The sequence below is a fragment of the Dermochelys coriacea genome, chromosome 6 (genome assembly GCF_009764565.3).
Source record: "Dermochelys coriacea isolate rDerCor1 chromosome 6, rDerCor1.pri.v4, whole genome shotgun sequence".
NCBI classification, from domain to species: domain Eukaryota; kingdom Metazoa; phylum Chordata; order Testudines; family Dermochelyidae; genus Dermochelys; species Dermochelys coriacea.
In genome coordinates this window covers 99,836,395-99,858,398 of record NC_050073.1, presented here as the reverse complement: position 1 = coordinate 99,858,398, position 22,004 = coordinate 99,836,395, and the positions used below count along the sequence as shown (strand labels likewise).

The 22,004-nt window shown below is 45.1% G+C and overlaps 1 protein-coding gene across 1 annotated transcript in view; it reads right to left on the bottom strand.

Moving 5' to 3' along the window:
* Nucleotides 1-11,056, bottom strand: part of UNC79 (unc-79 homolog, NALCN channel complex subunit) — a 152,573-nt gene extending 141,517 nt beyond the window's left edge. The window contains 2 exon segments of the mRNA XM_043517886.1: nucleotides 3,960-4,080; nucleotides 10,743-11,056. Coding sequence (XP_043373821.1) covers nucleotides 3,960-4,080; nucleotides 10,743-10,764 — 143 coding nt within the window. The 5' untranslated portion in view covers nucleotides 10,765-11,056.
* Between the last annotated feature and the right edge of the window lie 10,948 nt (nucleotides 11,057-22,004).

The following is a 22,004-nucleotide window of genomic DNA, read 5'->3' as shown; positions in this document are numbered from 1 at the left end:
AATTATTTTGGTTTCTGTTACCCAATGTCCAGTCTAAGAAAAGTGGTAACAAGACTGTTCTGACAGTTTTTATGAAATCATGTCAGTAAACCAACCAAGATCTATTAGGATTTTAAAAGTGAATTATCAGAGTGCTGATTCCTCTTTTTGGATTTGCTTTTTTAAATTTGCTTGACTTTCATATGATACATTTTGCAGCTTCTGATTTGAGATGTGGAGGTATTAAATTACATTCAACCCCTCTCTGTGAACAGATGCTACCCAGTTACCCACCAAATTCAGTTCCTTCACTTGCCAACACGTCACTCCCTAGAAGTGCTGCCCCCGGGAGCAATATTTCCAGGAGGGACATTACAGCATTAATAAATCCTTGTTTTGAAAAGTGTAAGGCTGAGATAGCTAACACTCATCTCAGGGCCTCCCTCCTCTTTAATATAAAGGTGGGACTCATGGAGACTACAGGTACCGGCATACAATACTCCATCTTGATCACAGAGGCCTTCTATTCAATTCAGGTATTAGAGATGTGCCCCTACCAAAGTCCCAGTTCCTACCACCCCCAAACTCAGAGGATCTCTGGATCTGGATATGCAGCTGACCCCAAGTTCTATAATGCAACCAGTCAAAATTCCAGATCCAATAACAATCCTGAACTTTGAGAAAGTTTGGCTGCAGATTCAGATCTGGCCACGGTAGCTCGTTCCCTTTTCTACTCAATATGGAGGACTGTACACTGGGACCTGTAGTATCTGCAGGCACCTCCGTACTGAATCTGTCCCACTGTATGCAAATGAGTTGCCAATGCATCTCTTAACTGGTCAAAGTTTGGGCTCCCTTGCTGCAACTTAGGCCACTCTCCAAATTACTACCTTCCCGAGGTGTTTCTTTGAGAAATGGTGCCAGAGAAATTGCATCTCTCCACACCCAGGAAAAGCAGTAAAAAATATCTTGTGCATTAATAACTGTTCATTAAATAAAGAATTTTGTCTATAGTTAAGAAATGCACAGAGATTTTTTTTTCTAAGAAAACAAGAAAGAAGCAGGTATTCTATAAGAGGCTTATTATGTTCTAGTCAATCCTAAAGTGAGGGAGGAAAGTCTGGAAATGAGAAATGCATGAAACTTAAATTCATGCTGTAATGTAAAGAAATGCTTCTGCCCAAAGAGAAAATTGAGGAGGAGCTAAATGAATCAATATGTTATGCATTGTGTATGATGATTTTATGTGATGTTTATTCATAAAAAGTAAATGCCTTACTTTTTTCAACCATAGCCACTTCTTCCCACCCCATCCCTGAGCCTGTTACATCATTGAATGTATTTAAACCAAAGGACCAAGTTAATCCCTGTTGCAACTAAACTGAAGCTACTGGTATTACACCAGATATGACTTTGACCCAAAACAGTAGGACTGCCCCACTCGGAAGAACTTAGACAATAGGTTTATAACACAGAAAAGTACCTGTACTGTCAAGGTACAACAGGTTGCAAAAGCTACACCTGCTAAGGCCTAGGACGCTAACAACTGAATGGGGTATATTTGACTGTGTTTATACTCCATTGTGCAATAATAAGTGTGGACACGGTGATACTGTGAGAGGCAGAAAGAAGACTTGGGATGCAAGCCATTCAGGGAAACTCTTGAACAAAATCTGGAGAAGCCAGGGTCTTGAGATGTTTATTTAGGATAAGCCTACTTAAGATCCCTAAAAGGGGAATTGTGTGCACTGGACAGGAGTTTCCTTCTTTCCACTTGCCACACTCAGTGTAGGGTAAGGTGTTTTGTCTAATCCCTGTCTTGGTGTGACCAGGTGCATGAAGTTGTGGTGGGCTCACACCACAGCATCCAGGTCTAGAACCAGATTTCAAACACTCCAAAGTTAAAGGAGGTCTGGATTAGAGATCTGATCTGGCCTATTTGAGGATACAGGCAATGGCCTATATGAAATTCAAATCTGGATCCAGGGCCCTCTCCCTAATTTGGGGGATGTTCAGATTCAGCATTTTGATTTACCCATTATAAAGAAAGAGGCCATCTATGAAATTATATCCAAATCTGAATATACACTGTGAGTACCACCTCAAATCTTATCAAGTTCAGGGTAATCAGTACCAGGGTTTTGGTTCAGTCCAACCTCTAGCATGAAATGAAGAAGTTAAATGGAATTGCTCTCTTCATATGGAATTAACAATTCTGCAGACTTAAAACAGTCACACATAAAAGAGAGTTGTGCAGACCTCTAAATTCTGCTTTTGTACCTACAAAACTAGCTGATTCACTCAGCCCAGCAACATGAATGCTCATAAGGTGTGAAGAACTTCTCACCAAGAATACACAATGCAATGTACTGCTCTGCGCAGAGTTAGGTGATGCACTGGTAAAATGTTTGCACCTTTTCTATGCTGCAAATTCCAATGGTGCTGCCACTGATGGAGTTCCACCCAAATGGGGATTATCCTAGTGTATACCTTTGAGCAAGTCACTAATGAGTGGTGAGAGGGAGAGTACATGCTCAGAATCCAGGACAATTTGCATGGCAGAATAGCTTGGGAGGCCCACTGAGTTGATGCTGAGGCTGCTTTGCTGCACACAGAGTCTTTTGTGCAGTGTTTCCCTGATTTTCAAATGTTTTCATTGTTTGATTAGCCAATTAAAAATACACTGACATGGAATAAGAACCACATTTCCCAGCTACTCTCAATATCCTCTAAAGATTTTTTGGTTATTAATGTAACATATTAATTGAACATCATTCCATTTGTTGGACCTAAGTGTGTTCATCACCTTAAATATTCAGTGAGCTAAAAATTCATGATGGTTAAATGTTCCATTAAATCTGGGAATGTGAACTATAAACACAGCTCCTGAGAGTTTGCAGCCAAAAAGGGATTCTGCAGGTAACGTGTATTTCTATACGTATTTTTCCCTTTAACACAGAACATGGGGTGTTTCTGAATTCCATGGTCTCTGAATGTGGGTTCTCAACGAGTTTTTCATTCAACTTTAATACTTGCTTGTTAACATATTTTAGAGCAAGAGAGAATGTTTCTTCTCTCCAAGACAATACAAATGGCCAAACTTCCAATGCAGCCTCTGAAAGTATGGGTGCAATTTTCTAAGCGTATATATTTTGTAGGTGCAAATCAGGTACTTATACACAAAAATGAACTGTGAACTCAAAACTATCTGCATATGAAAAAAATATGCCACAAAAATGTAGGCATACAAAAATTATATCTGCAGTGTCAAAGGCCATCTGAAGGCCACTTTGAAAATTTAGGTCAATTAATCCATTATACTGTGGGAAAATTGGAATACAAGTAATGCTCCTAATGAAATCCCAAACCTATAACAGCTCTCTTTAACAAGTTGAAAGGTCATATCACCTATCATACTTCAAACTTATTTGTTTTTATATTGCAACTAGAGTGGACTAAACCAAATCCCTAGATCAGAACAACTCTGAACTGTTAAGGTCATTCAGATCCAGATCTGGATCCAAACTTGGTGCCTATGCCCATTGCTATAATAGGTTGAACCAAAAATCCAGATCTGAAAGCCCACTGAACTATGGGACAACTCAGCTTCTAGTTCTGCTGCTCAGGCTCATCTCAGTAGGATCCTACAGCTTTAGGATTCTCAGAGCGGTCACAGTCAAACTTGTGAAATTTTATAGCAACCTTCTCTCTTCTTTACTTCAAGCACGTGTGCACTCCACTAACCTATAATAGGTCCAAGCAAACCAGATTTTGTTTTAGAATCAGCCACTCAACAAGCAGCTCAACTGGGCAAATTGGGCAACAGCCAATGCTGTAATTTATTTATACCATATTTTTAATTAAATTAATCTCTGACTCCTTCTGGTTGAGCATTGATCCATAAGATCCATCAACCAAGAAGAAATCAATACATATCCCCTAACATTTTTTTCTCTTGAAGAGCATAATTTAAAACTTACCTCAATAAAGTCTGAGAAAAGTATTTCAGAGTGTTTGCAATGTCAGTTCCAGAGGGCACAGGGTAAATGTTGTGAAGAACACGGTTATGATATTCCTGTAGGTAGCGGATCTTGGAAGCAACTGGATTAAAAAACACATAGAGAGACTTTCATTTAGCTTAGTTCAGATTAAGACACCATATCAGTTTTATACCCCTACTGTATTGTTAAAATTCATGTAGTGAGATAAAACTAAGAGACAAGTCTTTCCAATCTTTATAGTGGCTGAATGAATTGAATATTCTGATGAAGGAAGGAAGAAAAGGGGAAAATTTTATATAGTATTTTTAAATCTGTCCTACTCTGTGCTAAAAGATCAAACAAACACTTAGTGCCTGTCTCATGTTTTCCATTCATGGATCTCAAGCCTCATTTATAATGTTATGAGCTGGGTGAAACCTTGTCATGGGTTGAGTTCAAACCTCATTGAGATTGGTAGATGTGAACTATAACTATATGCATAAACCCCACCTAAGACAAAAGGTGTGTGTGAACCCAGGGAGCTGCTGTCTGAGTATTGTTTTGGGTAGGTGTGTGGGTATAAGGGAAGAGAGATCACACAGAAACTAAGGTCAGCCAAGAACAGACTGAGTGAGAGAGCACCTGCAGCAGCAGCTGAAGGCATGTAGCTAACCCAGGAAGAAATCTAGGGAAAGGTTTTTGGGTCACAGGCTCAGGCTCAAAAGAGTGCTCTTGGTGCTGGGAACAAAAGAAGTTGTTTGCTTCCTTCTGCGCTCAGAGACACAGGACTTTGTACATTCTTTGTAAACAAAAATAAGCTATATCCAAGAAATACCTGACTACCATCAATTTCTCCTCCCATTGGAACACGAACAGGGTTCCACATTTTGACTAGCCACTTAGGTCAAAAAGGGGGAGCAATAATTATTTATTCAGTAAGTCACACAAAACTCACGTGAGATGGATAAGTATTACTACAGTCAATTTATGGATGGATAACCTGAGGCAAAGAGAAACTCAGTGGTTTGCTCTAGGCCATGTAGTGAATCAATTGTGTAAGACTGTGTACGGTTTCTTTACATCTATAGCTGGCAGCCTGGTCAAAGTGGGGTGGGGTCAGGGATGGTTCAAAGCAGCTTTTCTACAGTGAAGTGTAGGGGAGAAATCGTAGTTTTAGAAAGCATAGCATTTTCCTTATTCTAATAAGTTCCTTTCCCTAGTCATTTCCCTAGTCATGACAGAATACCTGCAAATGGACTGCTGGTCTTCTTTTCTAACATAAAAGTCAGTGTTTGGTTAATTGTAAAGAAAGCTCAGCGCATAAATCAGTTATAGGCCTAAACTTAGAAGGCACCCCTATTTTCTGTACAATACCACAGCAAACAAATACAATATAGCTATAGAAAAGTTCAACATTTTTGTTAATATGAAATACTAATGCTACTTCATTATGTCACTTTGTTGTGGTCATTCTCTGAGAGTGGACAACATGACATAATAAATGTCAGCACAGCTTAAGATTTTAAATGCTTTAACTCTTCTTTAACAAAGCAAGAGAACTTCAAAGTGCATGTTCACTTTTCTCCCTGCAATGAGGAACATCACGGGGGATTTTCCAAGCACTCAGAACTTGCCTGACTCTGCTCCTATTCAAGTCAGTGTTAAAAATCCCATTGACTTCAGTGGAAGCAGAACTGGGCAATGCTAGCACTGGTGAAAATCCTGCCCTATAGATACATAAAACAATTTAGGAACCAGGTAAGGCCATCCACCACAACATGCCAGACTACAGCTAAATGTAGGTATCTCTTGAACAGATTTACTGTATATATTTTGCTTTGATCAGCTCCCCCAAGTGAACTATTCTATACATTTATTAAATACAAAAACTATGGTAAAAATATTCAGATTGCAAAGTCAAGTCTTAAAAGTTAGGAAATACCAGAATTAAGGTTGCCTATACAACCTGAATTCAGCCCTGTTGGATGTATGCATTATGATACTGATTTTAATTACATGATCACATTTTATTTTTTCCCCATGACCCCTACACAAAACTGTGTATGCCTAAAGGGGAGCTTAGGTTGAGGCTGTATCTCTAATTTTATGGATAACTTTCATAATTTAAAAAAAGTCCTTTTTTTCCAGTGTGCAATTTTTCATGTTTGTATCTTTGCACTAGCAAATTTTTTGCATAAACAAGCTACATTTGTGCATCCAACTGGGTATTGATGGCCTTGAGGGTCATACTGGTATTTTGTCCTCAACTATCCATTCAGTGGACTCAATACAATGATATACAGATGGGTGGGACCAACAAAATAGAAGGCTAAAGAATTCAGTAGCAAAAATCATGTTCTGAATTCTGAATTACTACAGAATAAATGTGTTAAATCTTATTCAGTGATTATGCAAGGCAAGGAAGACTTTCTTTCCCTCCGCCACAATATCTATGACATTCTGGTTAGCAGAACTGGTACATTTGGGTTCTCCACTTGTGAGCAAAATAGGCACCTCAGATTTAAATGGATAAAGCTTTTCTAGTACAACATATATTCTCCCTGCGTATAACGTATGTTATTACTGTTTACTGACACAGCCTTATAGGTGTAAATGGTCCTTTACAAATATGTAAGAATATGGATCCCTGTTCCCAAAATCTCGTTAGACAACTAGACTAGAGAACATCCTTTGCGTAGATGCTCAGATTCCATGGTAAGGAGAGTCAGACAGTATAAATACATGGATTAGATTAGGAGAGAGCCTTTTCTATTTACTAAATGTTGTTTGTGATGCCAGTCTCCCTGGTGTAAAGAATATGAAGCCTAGTAGATTTGTAAAATAATCAGGTCACAAATCAGAGTTCCCAACCAAAGAACAACTCACAGCTGGATTTAGGTTCATTGCAGGTGCCATGCTACGCAGTCAGATGTCCATAAATGAAATAGGAAAACCAATGCCAGAGATATTAGTCACACTGTATTTTAAAGAGCCTCGTCCATCTCTACAGCCAGTTGTTTTCAAGAGAGGGCAAAGCATGTCAGGAGTGCTGTTTTGTGCAAAGTAGGAAACCTGTTTATTTCTATTAAGAGGGTTAGTGCCCAAATGAAATCAATCAACATAAAAGAACATTCATAAACGCAATAGCTAGATAATAATTGTGTTTGTAAAATGAGTCACTTCATGTTGCCTTTGCTATCAGACCACACCTCCCATAGAAATTTAATTGTTATGTCCCAGGTTACTGAGAGCTTTTTTCAATGAAAGCACTAAATCAAATTGCAAACCTTGGTACCTAAAGATAAGCTCCTAAATCCAGTGCAGGCATTGGATTATAAGTAACTGATTTTGAAAAGTCTTGAGCATCCACAAATCCTATTATCTTCAATAGGAAATGCACATGTTTAACACTTTAGAAAAATCAGGCCACTTGTATTGATGTGTCTAAATATGGACTTAGGAGCCTAGTTTTAGTTATCCATATTTTAAAATGTTGACGTAAATATCTGCTAGCTTCAATGTCTACCTCCACACTGCATGTGCATCTAAACTCCCAAATTCCTCTTTGAGCCTCTGACACAAGTGTAAAATCTGGGTTGGATTCTTTGGAGATGGTCTCCTTGGTTGTTTCAAAGTCCTGGGCAGGAAAATAGAGGATAGCGGGCATTCCCAGAACATTACCTACCATGAGCAGATGCCAGTTTTTATTACCGGAGGAAAAAGGAATTAACGGGTGATCTCCAGGCTGTTTGCTGTCAGTGGGTGCAATAGCTCAGCTCCATTGGAATGCTGTTGTGATAGGCCTAATGATGAGTATCATTGACTTTACTTTTCAGAATGGGCTCAGAAGGAGACCCAGTTAGAGAATAAAGAAGAGTGCCGTGAGCAGGTGACATCCTGTGACCCTCTGTTGGCTGTCACCTTTTGTTAGGATGACCTGGTATTGCTCAGAGCAGTAGGGGACAAACTGTTGCTTGGTCATGTATTCCTGCGAAGTTCCACTCCACCAATGATTAGGATTAGAATTTTTGCTCTTCTGATCTGGGTCAGTGTATTCTTTCACTTTAGTTTTTTCAGTTGTTTCATGGTAAGTTCTGGACTCATCATTGCTTGTCGCACCTACATGAGACAATCTGGTTCTTGCCTGTCAGTCAAACAGGACAGTAGCAGTGGCAGCATCAGTTGAGGCTTGAGGGGTAGCCTGGTAGTAGTGCATAAACCAGGATAATTCTTGTTGGAAATCATCACCATTTGTCAAAAAGTGCAGGTGAAAGAGAATTGGAATTATGCAAAGAGCAAATAAAAACACTTTACAATGCCAAAAAGAGTTAGGCAAGGGAGGAGCTTTGATAAACATATTTAAAACAGAAATTCAGTGCGTTAGGAATTTCTGTATCCCTAATCTTAAGCATCATGAGGAGGAGAAAGCCTGCTTCAGGACCGGAACAGAGGACAAATCCATGATCTGGGTCCACAAGTGAATTCCATTTAAAACCAATGTATACACCAAAACTGAAAAAAGGGGCAAGTCCTTAAAACTAAAAGAAACAGGGAGAAGGCGGTACCAATGTGAGGGTTCCAGAGCAGCACAAGGGGAGAAAGAGTAAATAGCAGCCTGCAGAGTGAGTGAAAGAAGCTCAAAGTAGAACAGACCAAGATGATTAGGGGTGAGAGAACGCGAAGGCTGATAACAGCAAGGGAAAAACATCAAAAATGATGCTGGTGGCGAGGGTGGATGAAGCAGAAAGAACTGTTCCATATATCAATGTAAAGTAATCAGGAGGTGAGATACAGAGTAGCATGAGAAGGGGAGATGTTCAGAAAATGTGGGAGAGACAGAGAAAAAAGTAGCACAATGGGCGAGAGCAGAACATTGCATCATTCAGAGAGGGAGTACAGAATTCTCTTTCATTTTACATAAGAACATAAGAACGGCCATACTGGATCAGACCAAAGGTCCATCTAGCCCAGCATCCTGTCTTCTGACAGTGGCCAATGCCAGATGCTTCAGAGGGAATGAACAGAACAGGTAATCATCAAGTGATCCATTCCCAGCTTCTGGCAAACAGAGGCTAGGGACACCATCCCTTGATTTATAAAAATGCACCCTCCATAAAGGATGCATCTAGGCCATCAGCACAACACTTAAAAGACAAAAATATCAGCTACTGTAATGAAGAGATTAACCCCAAAAGTTTAAATTAAAAAAAAGATGCCCCTTTGTCCTAATTAGGCAAAGGCCCGTAAAAACACAAAGGCTTTGCACTATAACCTGAAGATCAATAGACATGGACCAAAGAATGAAGTGAATTTCAACATCCAAAATGACAGATGAAATTACTCCAGCTGGGCTAGAAGCACTCTAAGCCCTTGATCAAAGAGCAATCCCGACACACCATTAAGATAGTGCATCAGGAGAAAAGGTTATATGGATTCAGTGTTGGTCTACAGTGGCATTTTTCTTAAAACTTCCTGCTATTGCACTAGCAAATATGCCAGTTATTAACAGTAGTAACAATAGTCAGAGTGCTGATGCGGGCCAGCTGCTTGCATTCTAATGACCATCATCTGACTTTGCTGGCAGAGTAGATCTAGAAAACATGGCAGTTAAAATGTCAGTGGCTACTAGCAGCCACTCTAGGGTATAAGTCAATGGAGCTCCCCTGGTGTTTGTTAGCAGCAGTGGGGAATTGTCAGAAACAATCGCGTAGACAAGGCAAGAGAATGATGACTTCTGAATATACACAGAAGATACATAGCGTGAGTCACAGCAGCAGGCCAGCTTCCCTGCTCTGTCAATGAGCTTCTTCATGGGTAGACCACTTCTAAGACTGTGAGGGGCAGATCACATTCTATGTTAGTTCAATCTGTGGCCTCTCTGCTGAGACTCTTGGGACAGTTAGTTGGGTGACTTTTTGATACAGTCACTAGGACCTAAGCTAAACCCTCACTTCAATTCATACAAACCAATGAAGCTGTCAGCTCACTTTGGGTCACTACTGATCAGGGCTAGTGATCAAGAAGTGTTAGGCTCTGTATTTTATCACTAAATCCACAAGCCAAACCGAGCCAATCAATCATTTCCTCCCCTTCCGCCCCCAAACACATAATTATGTTGCTTGCCTTTTAATGGAGCATGTAAATATTATCTCATTGGTAAGCATGCAAAGCAATAGGTGAAACGTTTAAGAGCTATTAAAAGCAGCCAAAACAGTTTGGAGACCGGGGTTAGTATCAGTACGGGTATTGAAAAATCACCAAGTGCAAGACTTCCTAGGGAAGAGGACAGACACTGAAAATGACGTACAACAGCATTGAACAAAGGCTGGGAAGCTTTAACCCGCAGCTGCCATTTACAGCAAGGGAGACTGATCAAACAGCTAAAACCAGGCCCTCACCAGAACTAGGTCGCAGGGCCTGGCTTCCCTTCTCTCCTCCCGTCTTGGAGCAAGGCAGAAAGGCCTCCGGTTTTTAACTCCGATGTCATCGGAACGCAAACAGGCCACCCTCGACAGGGTTTCTCATCAGCTGTGTGAAATAAATCGCACTGCGGAGACAGCCAGACCCAGCTCAGCGCGCAGGGACAGGCAGCGGGTCCACTGCAAGGCGCCGTGTAATAGATCCCGCCTGACACCCCCTCCTCCTGCCACCCGCCCCCGTGGCCAGCTCCCAGGACCATGGACAGTGCAGCCCCCCCTCCGCCGCCGCACCCGCAACCCCCCAGCCCTGGCTGCTCCCTCCTTCCCCAGTGGAGGGGCCGGGCCCCGGGCGCCCGCTACTTACACTGCTCCGCTTTGGTGGACATGCTGCTGTCCGGCTGGAAATGTTCCGCTCCGAGGGTCGGTGGCCTTCGGGTTCTTCTCTCCCCCCCTCAGCCCGCCAGGAGCGAGCGGCGGCCCTGCGCCGCCACCATTCTGGCCACGGCCAAGCTCGCCCCGAGCGGCCCTCCGGAGGCCCGGCCTGCCGCTAAAGGCGCCCGGGCAGGGGCAGGGGCAGGGGCAGGGGCCCCGGCCGCTGCGGCTGGCGTGAGGGGAGAAGGAGGCGTGAATGGGGAGAGGGGGGGCCCTGGTGTATGGCACAGGGAGCTCTACCAAGGAGGGGGAGGAGCGATTCCGTGCACAAGGAACAGCCTCTTAAAGGGGAAGCTCCGCTCAGCCCTACCCTGGGGCTCGGAGAAAACTGGGAGATTAAAGCCCCATACTCTTTAGAGCTGATGTTTTGCAACCGACCCCCTCCCCGCCGGCCCCACACACGCAATCAAATGAGTTAATGCATCCGATGAAGCGAGCTGTCGCTCACGAAAGCTTATGCTCCAATAAATGGGTTAGTCTCTCAGGTGCCACAAGTCCTCCTCTTCTTTTTGCGGATGCGGACTAACACGGCTGCTACTCGGAAACCTTTCCCCCTGGTGTATCATTTTGGCATTTCCTCCTGCCAAAGGCAGCGAGACCCGAGGGACGTCAGTCAGTGCGGGCTGGGACTGAATGGGTGGGGGTCGTATGAAAAGCTCTTAAGCACAGGCTTGCCGCGGCTGCGTTTTGTTCTGGACCTGACTTACTGAGCTCTCCTGACACCCCCTCTCTCCTGGGTGCTGATAAGGGACAAATACAGGGGCCCCTGCACATGGGCGGCGCTTGAGCCCCACCCTTCGGGGAGACGAGCCAAGGGGCCCCTCGCCTTCTGCCCCAGCCTCCCCCCACCCCGCTGCCAGAGGAGCCCCCAGCTGAACAGCCCCAGGCCCTTCCTTCTTTAGTGCATTGGTTTTATCATTTCTGGAGGGCTCGGGCTCCCCTCCCTCAAGCAGTGGAGGCCTCTGCTTCCCTGCAGCCCCAGCCCCTTCCCACTAAGGATAATTTCCCAGGCCCCAGTTCCCAGCCAGACCCCCAGCTTTCCATTCTACTTCACAGTTCCTCACTCCAACCTCTCTGCTCCCCCGAATCTCCCTCAGTTCTGGACAAGGGCGAGATGGGCGGGCTAGTCAAGGTGTGGGAGTGTCATCTCCCTTCCATTCGTTTTTTTGGGGGGAGAGGCTAATTCCGTGGGTGAATCAGTGTTCCACGCCCCCACTCGTTACTTGTTCCAGGCAGGGCTAGATTAACCCATAGGCTAATAGCCTTAGGTCCTTCTATTTTTAGGCCTACCCATTTTTAGGTGCTACCGGAGGCCCTCCATTCCATATTGAAGTAACAGCTGAGCGACGGTAGCAAGGCACTGGAATTCTTTTTGTCTCATTAGATCAGGGTGGCCAACCTGAGCTTGAGAAGGAGCCAGAATTTACCAATGTACATTGCCAAAGAGCCACAGTAATATGTCAGCAGCCCCCCATCTGCTCCCCCGCTCCAGCCCCCAGCACCTCCCCCCATGCCTCCTGCCTGCCATGATCAGCTGTTTTGCATGCACAGGAGGCTGGGGGGGGTAGAGGGTAGGAGGAAAGGCACAGCACGTTCCAGAGAAGGGGTGGAGTGGGGGCACTAAAAAGCAGTGCCCCCAATTTTTTTTTTTTTTTTTTTGCTTCATCCAAAATGGGACAGGGCGCAGTTCGGTCCTTTCCCCAAGCCGCCTTCCCCCATAGCTGGGTCTCCCTCGCTTTCTGTCTCTTCCACACACTACATTGGGAAGCTCTGTCCCATTCTGTGTGCAGGTTGCCTCATGGCAACCCAGCCGTGCATGCAAGGAGGGTTCATCTTTGTTCCTTTCTCCTGCCAGGGAAAACCTCTGCCTGGGGCAAATAAATCAAGGAGCCGGAATCAGAGGGCTTGGGAATCGCCCCCATGGGAAACTTCCAGCCTCTCTCTTCCAGGGAGAGGTTTGCGGCAAGGCGTGGCTGCTCACACTTTATCACAAGCCCGTGCCCTGGACCCGAGGCAGGATGCATCTTCTCACGGGCGAGCAGGGCTGGCTCTCCGGTGACCTGCCTCGGTTACATTTTCCAGGCACTTCCCTTGGCTATGGGGAGGGAGTGAGGGAGGAAGATACTGGGAGGAGGAGGGAAGGAGACACAGCAATGGAGGGAAGGGGGGGGGGGGAGAGGACGCAACGGACAGGGAACATGGGCTCAGAAGGGAGAGGTGGAGCACGCAAGGCTGACCCTCCAGGGTGCGCCTCTGTCTCCATCCTCCCCCCACCCCTGCCTACCCTCCCCTGGCAATCTGCTTCTCTCCACTCAGGTGGTGCTTCTGCCCCCCCCCCACACACACACACCTAGAGCTCCCCCACGTGCGGGGAAGAGCCTCTCCAAAGCAAGCGAGCCACTGTGGTCCCTGCGCTTCGCTGCAGCCTTCCCTCTCTCCGTCCGGGCACCGTGCTCCGTCCGATCCCACTTCGCGTCCAGCCCAGCCTCGCTGCGGCCGCAATCTTCCCGGGAGAGAGAGAGGGGGCGTGTGTGTGTTTGCCTGCCTGGGCTCCTCACCATGATGACACTTGAATTTGCTGATTTATGTGTAATCAACAGCACAAGCACTATCCACCACTGCCTCTCCCCACGACCCCTCTCCCCCTTCATCTCCTAGCTCCCTGGAGGAGCAAAAGTTCTCTGGAGAGGCTGCGCTGCGTAGTTCTGAGCACTCCCTTTGCTACTGCAGCTCTCAGGGGCACAAGGTGGAAGTTTCACCTAAGGCGCAAAATATCCTTGCGGCGGCCCCAAGTGGGGGCAGGGCCTGGGGCAGAGCAAGAGGTTGAGCAGCGAGCACTCCCTGGCACATTGGAAAGTTGGTGTCTGTAGCTCCAGTCCCGGAGTCAGTGCTATGCAAGGAGCCGCATATTAACCTCTGAAGAGCCACATGTGGCTCCAGAGCCACAGGTTGGCCACCCCTGCATTAGATATTGCTTTGTACAAATCCATCAAGATTGTGAATTCAATTTATGGTGGTTGTGATTTTGTCTGTGGGCCAAGTGTTTGTGGGCTAAAACAATATTGAACTTTGTACACGGTAGGCCTAAACTGGACAATAGAAACCATGTCGAAGAAAGGAGGATGGCAGAAATTGAAGGAGGCCAAAGAAAGACAGCAAAGACAAGATGTAGTGCTGAAAGATACTCCTTCTCTCCTAAAGTTTTTTCTGCTACTAAGTCTGGTGGTGAGGAAGTCCAGGCGAATACCAGCTCAAGTGAACCTGCTGTGCCTGCACCTGATGAAAAGGAGCAGCCTCTTGTGACTTCTCTAGCTGTAGTCTCACCCCACTCCTCTGAACCCTTTCCCAGCGATAGTAATACAAAAATATCTTTCTCCAGTGATCCAGGTGAGCGGGACATGATTTCTCAAGATCTCATTGCATACTGGACTGAGAAGGTCCCACAGAAAGCCAGAATGTAGATGCTGATTTTTCACTGACAAAGCGAGAGTACACCAATCGAAGTAGCTATCTGACCAAATCAATGTTTGAATATGTGAAGCCTAACAAACAGATTGTCAAGCGAGAATGGCTCATTTATTTGCCTTCTAAGAAGAAAGTGTAATGTTTTTATTGCTGCCTGTTTTCTGATACCAAAGTGGGGAATGTTCTGTGAAGGCTTCAATGATTGGAAGAATACTGCATACATTACCAATCATGCAATGGGTGAGCAGAATACATTGTCAGTTAGCAGCTACCATGCCCAAAAGAAAGTTAGTGGCAGAATTGATCATCAATCATCACTCCCATAACCACGTAGGTCATTGGGACACCATTATTGATGAGCAATCAACCAATTGTCTCCACCCCTGACGATTATGTCTCAGTGCTTGAGTCTCCACGAAGTCCATTCCTGTCCACTCTTATGTTGGCAATCCATCTCTTCCCCTGTATTGTCCCTTGGAGGATGATCTTTGATAGGCCAGATAATCTTGTTACCTGGCCATACCACTTCAGCTTGCACTTCATGTTCATCAGGAGGTCTTCATATGGCCCAGCACATTGGGTGATGATGTTGGTGACCTCTTCATTAGCTACATGGCCAAAGTAGGAGATGCCCAGGATTTTATGGAAGCATCTCATCTCTACTACCTGTATTTTATGTTCAAGTTCTGCCATAAAGGGTCTATGTCTCACACGCATACAGAAAAATGGAGATGACCCATGTGTGCAGCACTTTCAGTTTGGATTCCAGGGAGATGATGTTCTTATTCCTCCAAATTGGCTTTAGCTTTGCTACTGTTGCTGTTGTTTGGGTAGTTTTTGCCCGAATTTCTGCCTTGGATTCTTCATCAGTGATGATTGCCCCCAAATCCTTGAACTGTTTCACTGTCTCCAGCTCTTGTCCACTGACAGTAATATGTGAGCTGATCCCATCATGTTTGTCTGTCATCGGCTTGGTTTTCTCAGCACTGCTTTCCATGCCATATTTTCATCCAATCATTTCACAAGGTTGGCAAGTTCATCTTTGCTGCTACCAGGCCATCAATGTCATCAGTGTACCGAAAATTTGAGATTGTTCGCCCCCCAGTGGTGACTGTGCATATGTAATCTTCTGGGGCATCAGTAATTATGCGCTCCAAGTAGATGGAGTCTGACAAGGCTGCCTTCTTTCGCCCACACTGTTCACCAACAGTGGTGCGAAACCACTCTCCTATTGTGCCATTGATGAGAATTGCACTGTTGGCCTTGGCATACAGTTGTTTAATGGCAAGAATAAACTTACGACCAACATTGTACTTCTTCATTGTTGCCCAGCAAGCTTGGGCAGAATTGATACCCAAATGGAAAGCCAGTTTTTGGAAGTTCGTGCTTATTGGAAGAATGTTTTCAGACAACTAGTTGAAACCATAGTTTTCTTGCCAAGTGTGGTCTTCCATTCCGTGGCTCAGATGAGACTGTTGGATCAAAAACACAATGGCAATTACCTTGACATTCTAGAGCTAATCGTCAAGTTCGACCCTTTCTTAGCTCAGCACATCAGTGAACACGCAGAATTGTGGAAAAGGCCATACATCATATCTATCAAAGAATTTGTAATGAATTCATTGCACTGCTGGCAAAGAAGACACTATCAGCCATTGTAGATGAGATTAGAGATGCGGGATATTTTTCAGTGTCCATTGACTCAACACCGGATATGTCATGTAAATCAGCTGACTGTCATCTTGCATTATGTGCTACCCAGCAGACCAGCTGAGCATGTCATGACATTCATAAACTTGCCTCGTACCTACTCGACTTCCTCACTGAAAATGAGATTGACATCAGCCTTTGTCATGGCCAAAGCTATGACAATGCAAGTAATATGAGTGGCAAATATTGAGGGATGCAGGCAAAGATAAGAGAGCGCAATGCTTTGGTTGATTACATACCATGTGCTGCACATTTGCTCAACCTTGTTGGCCAGTCTGCCATGGATTGTTGTTGAAACGATTTTTTTTTTGGAATTTGTCCAAGAATTGTACAAATTTTTTAATCTGCATCAATGAGTCATTAGATGATTCTTAGAGATTCACTACCAAAGGGATGCCCAGTGCCCATATCACTCTCAGGGACATGGTGGAGTGCCAACGCTGAAGCTGTGAATGCAGTTGTTCTGGGATACCCCAACATCCTTGAAGCGCTAGAGAGCATCAAGGATGATGAATCTCAAAAATCATCAACAAGAAAAGTTGTGAAGATCCTGAGTGATGAAATGCACACTTGGGAAACTGGTATTTTGTGTGAGCTCTGGAATGATGTACTTCAATCATTCAGCAGGTGCTGTCTAAGCTTGCAAAGTGCTCAAATTGACCTTTCCATTGCTGTAAGCCTAATGCGGAGTCTTGGAACTATTCTTCAACAAATGCAGGATAGTTTTGATGAGCATAAAATTCAAGGGGCTGCAAGGACTGCTAACCATGAATATAAGTCAGCCAAACACTGCAAAACACAGAAGACATGCAACAATGCAACTGCCCACTCATTCAGTGACAAGGAGGCCTTCAGAGTTAATACCTTCATTACAATCATCAACAAACTAAAGAGTTCATTAGAACATTGGATCGAGGCTTATGAAAATATTGACAAAACCTTTACTGTACTGACAAATTTTTTGCCTAACTTTTCAAGTTCTGAAGTCAGTGAAGGAATTAAATGTCTGTGTCAGAAGTACCCAGATGATCTTCCAGCAAATTTTACTAAAGAATTTCTTTAATTTGTTGAATTCACATCACTCTCAGAGAGAGAAAAGATGATGAAAGCAAATCTATTTGGATGTACTGAGTTATCACTGAATCCAATGTGATAGAATGTTTCCCAAATGTTGAAACTGCTTTACGGCTGTATTTGTCACTAATGATTACTAACTGTAGTGGAGAAAATTCCTTCTCTCTTCTAACAAGGGTCAAAAATGTCCTCCGATCCACCATGACTCAAGAGCATCCCAGTGCTTTGTCCCTCTTGAGCATTAAGGATGCAATTGGCTGGTCTTTGAATTACGATGACATCATTCATGACTTTGCCACAGCTAAAGCTAGGAAAATTTTGTTTGAAGAATTGAGTATAGTGAGAGTAGAATAAAACTTGTTAATTTTACATAAATATGTATGGTTTCAGAGTAGCAGCCATGTTAGTCTGTATTCGCAAAAAGAAAAGGAGTACTTGTGGCACCTTTAGAGACTAACAAATTTATTTGAGCATCAGATGCATCCGATGAAGTGAGCTGTAGCTCACGAAAGCTTATGCTCAAATTTGTTAGTCTCTAAAGGTGCCACAAGTACTCCTTTTCTTTTTATAAAAATGTATGTAGATAAATGCTTGATGACTTCATAATTTTTTTGCAATATCCAATTCATACTTAGGCCCTTCCCTCCCATTAGCCTTAGGCCCCTCATAATCTTAATCTGGCCCTGGTTCCAAGAGGTAGGGGGCCATGTTCCCCCATCTCCCAGCTAGGAGTGCTGGTTATAAGGCAGTAGGGAGGAAAGTGGGTGAGGGATATTCTTCCAGCACTGGGGGAGCTGCCGAGTTGGATGGGTAGTTTAAGAAAGTTCGGGACATGTGTTCCAGATGCAAATGTATCCATATGTCCTGCTGTATCTCTTGGGTTATTCCATGACAGTTACCACCTGAGCTGTAAATTCAAGAACTTTCCCATTGTCCTTCTGGGCTCACTAGGGACATTTCTTCATTTCTGCCATCCAGGACATCACTAGAGACTCTACTCTGCCCTCCTGTGGAGAATTTCATAGGGAAGATCCATGTGACAGAGCAACAGGATTCCATCTGCAAAGGTCATGGGGGAGCTGTAGGTTACAGATAAAAAGCCTGCTGGAAACTGCCTACCCCCAAATAGCTGATAGGCAAGAAAAGTGAGGCCATGGAACCAAGAGGGCTGTGCTGCAGAAGCAAGGGAGCCTGAGTACACCCTATTTGCACAGTCAACACACCAGGGTTGATGATGCCCTGGGCCAGGCCCTTGGTGGCGTTTGCAGGCAGCAGTTGTGAAGGGGCAGGGGTTTGTCAGTCTGCCTGGTGAGCTGGGCCAGGCTGGGGAAATGCCATTTCCTCTCCTTGCTGTGTGTGCGCGAGCTGAATGCCAGGCTCCACAATGAGACGCATGATCTGAGCTTTAAGGGTGCTGCTCCCCCACTCTCCTGGGCTTGGCCAAGCCCCCAGCCGAATGGCACAGAGAGGGAGGTAAAGCGGGAGCTGGTGCTTTAAAGTCACCTCCCTCAGTTGCGTCTCCACTGCTGGTCACACATGTCTCAAAGCATCTGGAATGGCTTCCCACGAAGATGGAGTGAGGGCAGAGCCAGAGAGGAGAGTAGAAAATAGGAAATTATCCAAATGCAATCCTGTGGCATGGATTGGCACCCCCCTGGCTCACAGCTGCTGCCCCAGCTCTCTGCAAGTGCCCCCGCTGTGGATCCACACTCTGCAGTGGGCGGTGCCTTCCCCCCCTCCGTTCTGGCTCCCCTGTGGCAGTAACTGGACTTTTGGTGTCCAGTCAGTACTTCTGACCTGACATTGTTCAGGTCCCCTTTTGACCAGACTTTCTGGACACCTGGCAACCCTAACAGCAGGCACTTCCAGTATCGGGGGTCTGTGTCTAGTGGGGCTGGAAGTATCATGGTACCTTAGCAGCTGCCTCCATCCAAAGCTCATTGAAATTAATGGAAAGAGTCCCATTGACTTCAGTGGGTTTTGGATCACCTCCCAACTGCCTATTTCTAATAAAAAGGCATGAACTTTGCAGCATGTGCTTCACCTCACTGCACCCCCCCCCACCAGAGATTACAGGGACAAACCATCTCACTGTGTAGAAAGAATAGTAAATATGGCAGGCAACCAGCTTGGCTTAACACGAAAAAGAAACTTACAAGAAATGGAAGATTGGACAAAGGACCAGGGAAGAGTATAAAAATATTGCTCGGGCATGTAGGAGTGAAATCAGGAAGGCCAAATCACACCTGGAGTTGCAGCTAGCAAGAGATGTTAAGAGTAACAAGATGTGTTCAGGTATGTTGGCAACAAGAAGAAAGTCAAGGAAAGTGTGGGCCCCTTACTGAATGAGGGAGGCAACCTAGTTGCAGAGGATGTGGAAAAAGCGAATGTACTCAATGCTTTTTTTGCCTCTGTCTTCACAAACAAGGTCAGCTCCCAGACTACTGCACTGGGCAGCACAGCATGGGAGGAGGTGACCAACCTCTGTGGAGAAAGAAGTGGTTTCCGGGAACTGAGGCAAGGCTGACTAGCCTGTAGTTCCCAGGATCCTCCTTCTTCCCTTTTTTAGAGATGGGCACTACATTAGCCTTTTTCCAGTCATCTGGGACCTCCCCCAGTCGCCATGAGTTTTCAAAGTTAATGGCCAATGGCTCTGCAATCACATCCGCCAACTCCTGGGCCCCTTACTGAATGAGGAGGCAACCTAGTCCAAGCTGGTTGCCTGCCATATTTACTATTCTTTCTACACAGCAAACCATCTCACTGTGTAGAAAGAAGTAAATATGGCAGGCAACCAGCTTGGACTAGGTTGCCTCCCTCATTCAGTAAGGGGCCCAGGAGTTGGCGGATGTGATTGCAGAGCCATTGGCCATTATCTTTGAAAACTCATGGCGACTGGGGGGAGAGGAAAGTGATCAGGAACAGACAGCATGGATTCACCAAGGGCAAGTCATGCCTGACTAATCTAATTGCCTTCTACGAAGAGATAACTGGCTCTGTGGATGAGGGAAAGCAGTGGACGTGTTGTGTCTTTAGCAGTGCATGGGATTGCAGCTAGCAAGAGATGTTAAGAGTAACAAGATGTGTTCAGGTATGTTGGCAACAAGAAGAAAGTCAAGGAAAGTGTGGGCCCCTTACTGAACGAGGGAGGCAACCTAGTGACAGAGGATGTGGAAAAAGCGAATGTACTCAATGCTTTTTTTGCCTCTGTCACTAGGTTGCCTCCCTCATTCAGTAAGGGGCCCACACTTTCCTTGACTTTCTTCTTGTTGCTAACATACCTGAACCATCAGTACACAGTGAGATGGTTGTCCCTGTAATCTCTTGGTCTGGTGGGGGGGGGTGCAGTGAGGTGAAGCACATGCTGGCAAAGTTCATGCCTTTTTATTAGCAAATAGGCAGTCATTGTAGCTGCAAACTCCAGGTGTGATTTGGCCTTCCTGATTTCACTCCTACATGCCCGAGCAATATTTTTATACTCTTCCCTGGATGTGTTCAGGTATGTTGGCAACAAGAAGAAAGTCAAGGAAAGTGTGGGCCCCTTACTGAATGAGGGAGGCAACCTAGTGACAGAGGATGTGGAAAAAAGCGACATACCTTAACACATCTTGTTACTCTTAACATCTCTTGCTAGCTGCAACTCCAGGTGCTGATTTGGCCTTCCTGATTTCACTCCTACATGCCTTCTACGAAGAGATAACTGGCTCTGTGGATGAGGGGAAAGCAGTGGACGTGTTGTTCTTGACTTCAGCAAAGCTTTTGACACAGTCTCCCACAGTATTCTGCCAGCAAGTTAAAGAAGTATGGGCTGGATGAATGGACTATAAGGTGATAGAAAGCTGAATAGATTGTCGGGCTCAACGGGTAGTGATCAATGGCTCCATGTCTAGCTGGCAGCCAGTATCAAGCGGAGTGCCCCAAGGGTCGGTCCTGGGGGCCGATTTTGTTCAATATCTTCATTAATGATCTGGAGAATGGCGTGAATTTCACCCTCAGCAAGTTTGCAGAGGACACTAAAACTGGGAGGAGAGGTAGATATGCTGGAGGGTAGGGATAGGATACAGAGGGACCTAGAAAAATTAGAGGATTGGGCCAAAAGAAATCTGATGAGGTTCAACAAGGACAAGTGCAGAGTCCTGCACTTAGGACGGAAGAATCCCATGCACTGCTAAAGACGAGGGACCGAATGACTAGGCAGCAGTTCTGCAGAAAAGAACCTAGTGGTTACAGTGGATGAGAAGATGGATACGAGTCAGTGTGCCCTTGTTGCCAAGAAGGCCAATGGAATTTTGGGCTGGCATTGCCAGCAGATTGAGGGACATGATCGTTCCCCTCTATTCGACATTGGTGAGGCCTAATCTGGAGTACTGTGTCCAATTTTGGGCCCCACACTACAAGAAGGATGTGGAAAAATTGGAAAACATCCAGCGGAGGGCAACAAAAATGATTAGGGGATGGAACACATGACTTATGAGGAGAGGCTGAGGGAACTGGGACTGTTAGTCTGCGGAAGAGAAGAATGAGGGGGGTTTGAGAGCTGCTTTCAACTACCTGAAAGGGGGTTCCAAAGAGGATGGATCTAGACTGTTCTCAGTGGTAGCAGATGACAGAACGAGGCATAATGGTCTCAAATTGCAGTGGGGGAAGTTTAGGTTGGATATTAGGAAAAACTTTCACTGGGAGGTGGTGAAACACTGGAATGCATTACCTAGGGAGGTGTGGAATCTCCTTCCTTAGAGGTTTTTAAGGTCAGGCTTGACAAAGCCCTGGCTGGGATGATTTAGTTGGGGAATTGGTCCTGCTTTGAGCAGGAGGTTGGACTAGATAACCTCCTGAGGTCCCTTCCAACCCTGATATTCTATGATTCTATGATAACCCGCACCAGCCCCTTCTCAGTCAGGGCCAACTCCTACCTGCATTTCATGGGCAGACTCCACTTCACCTC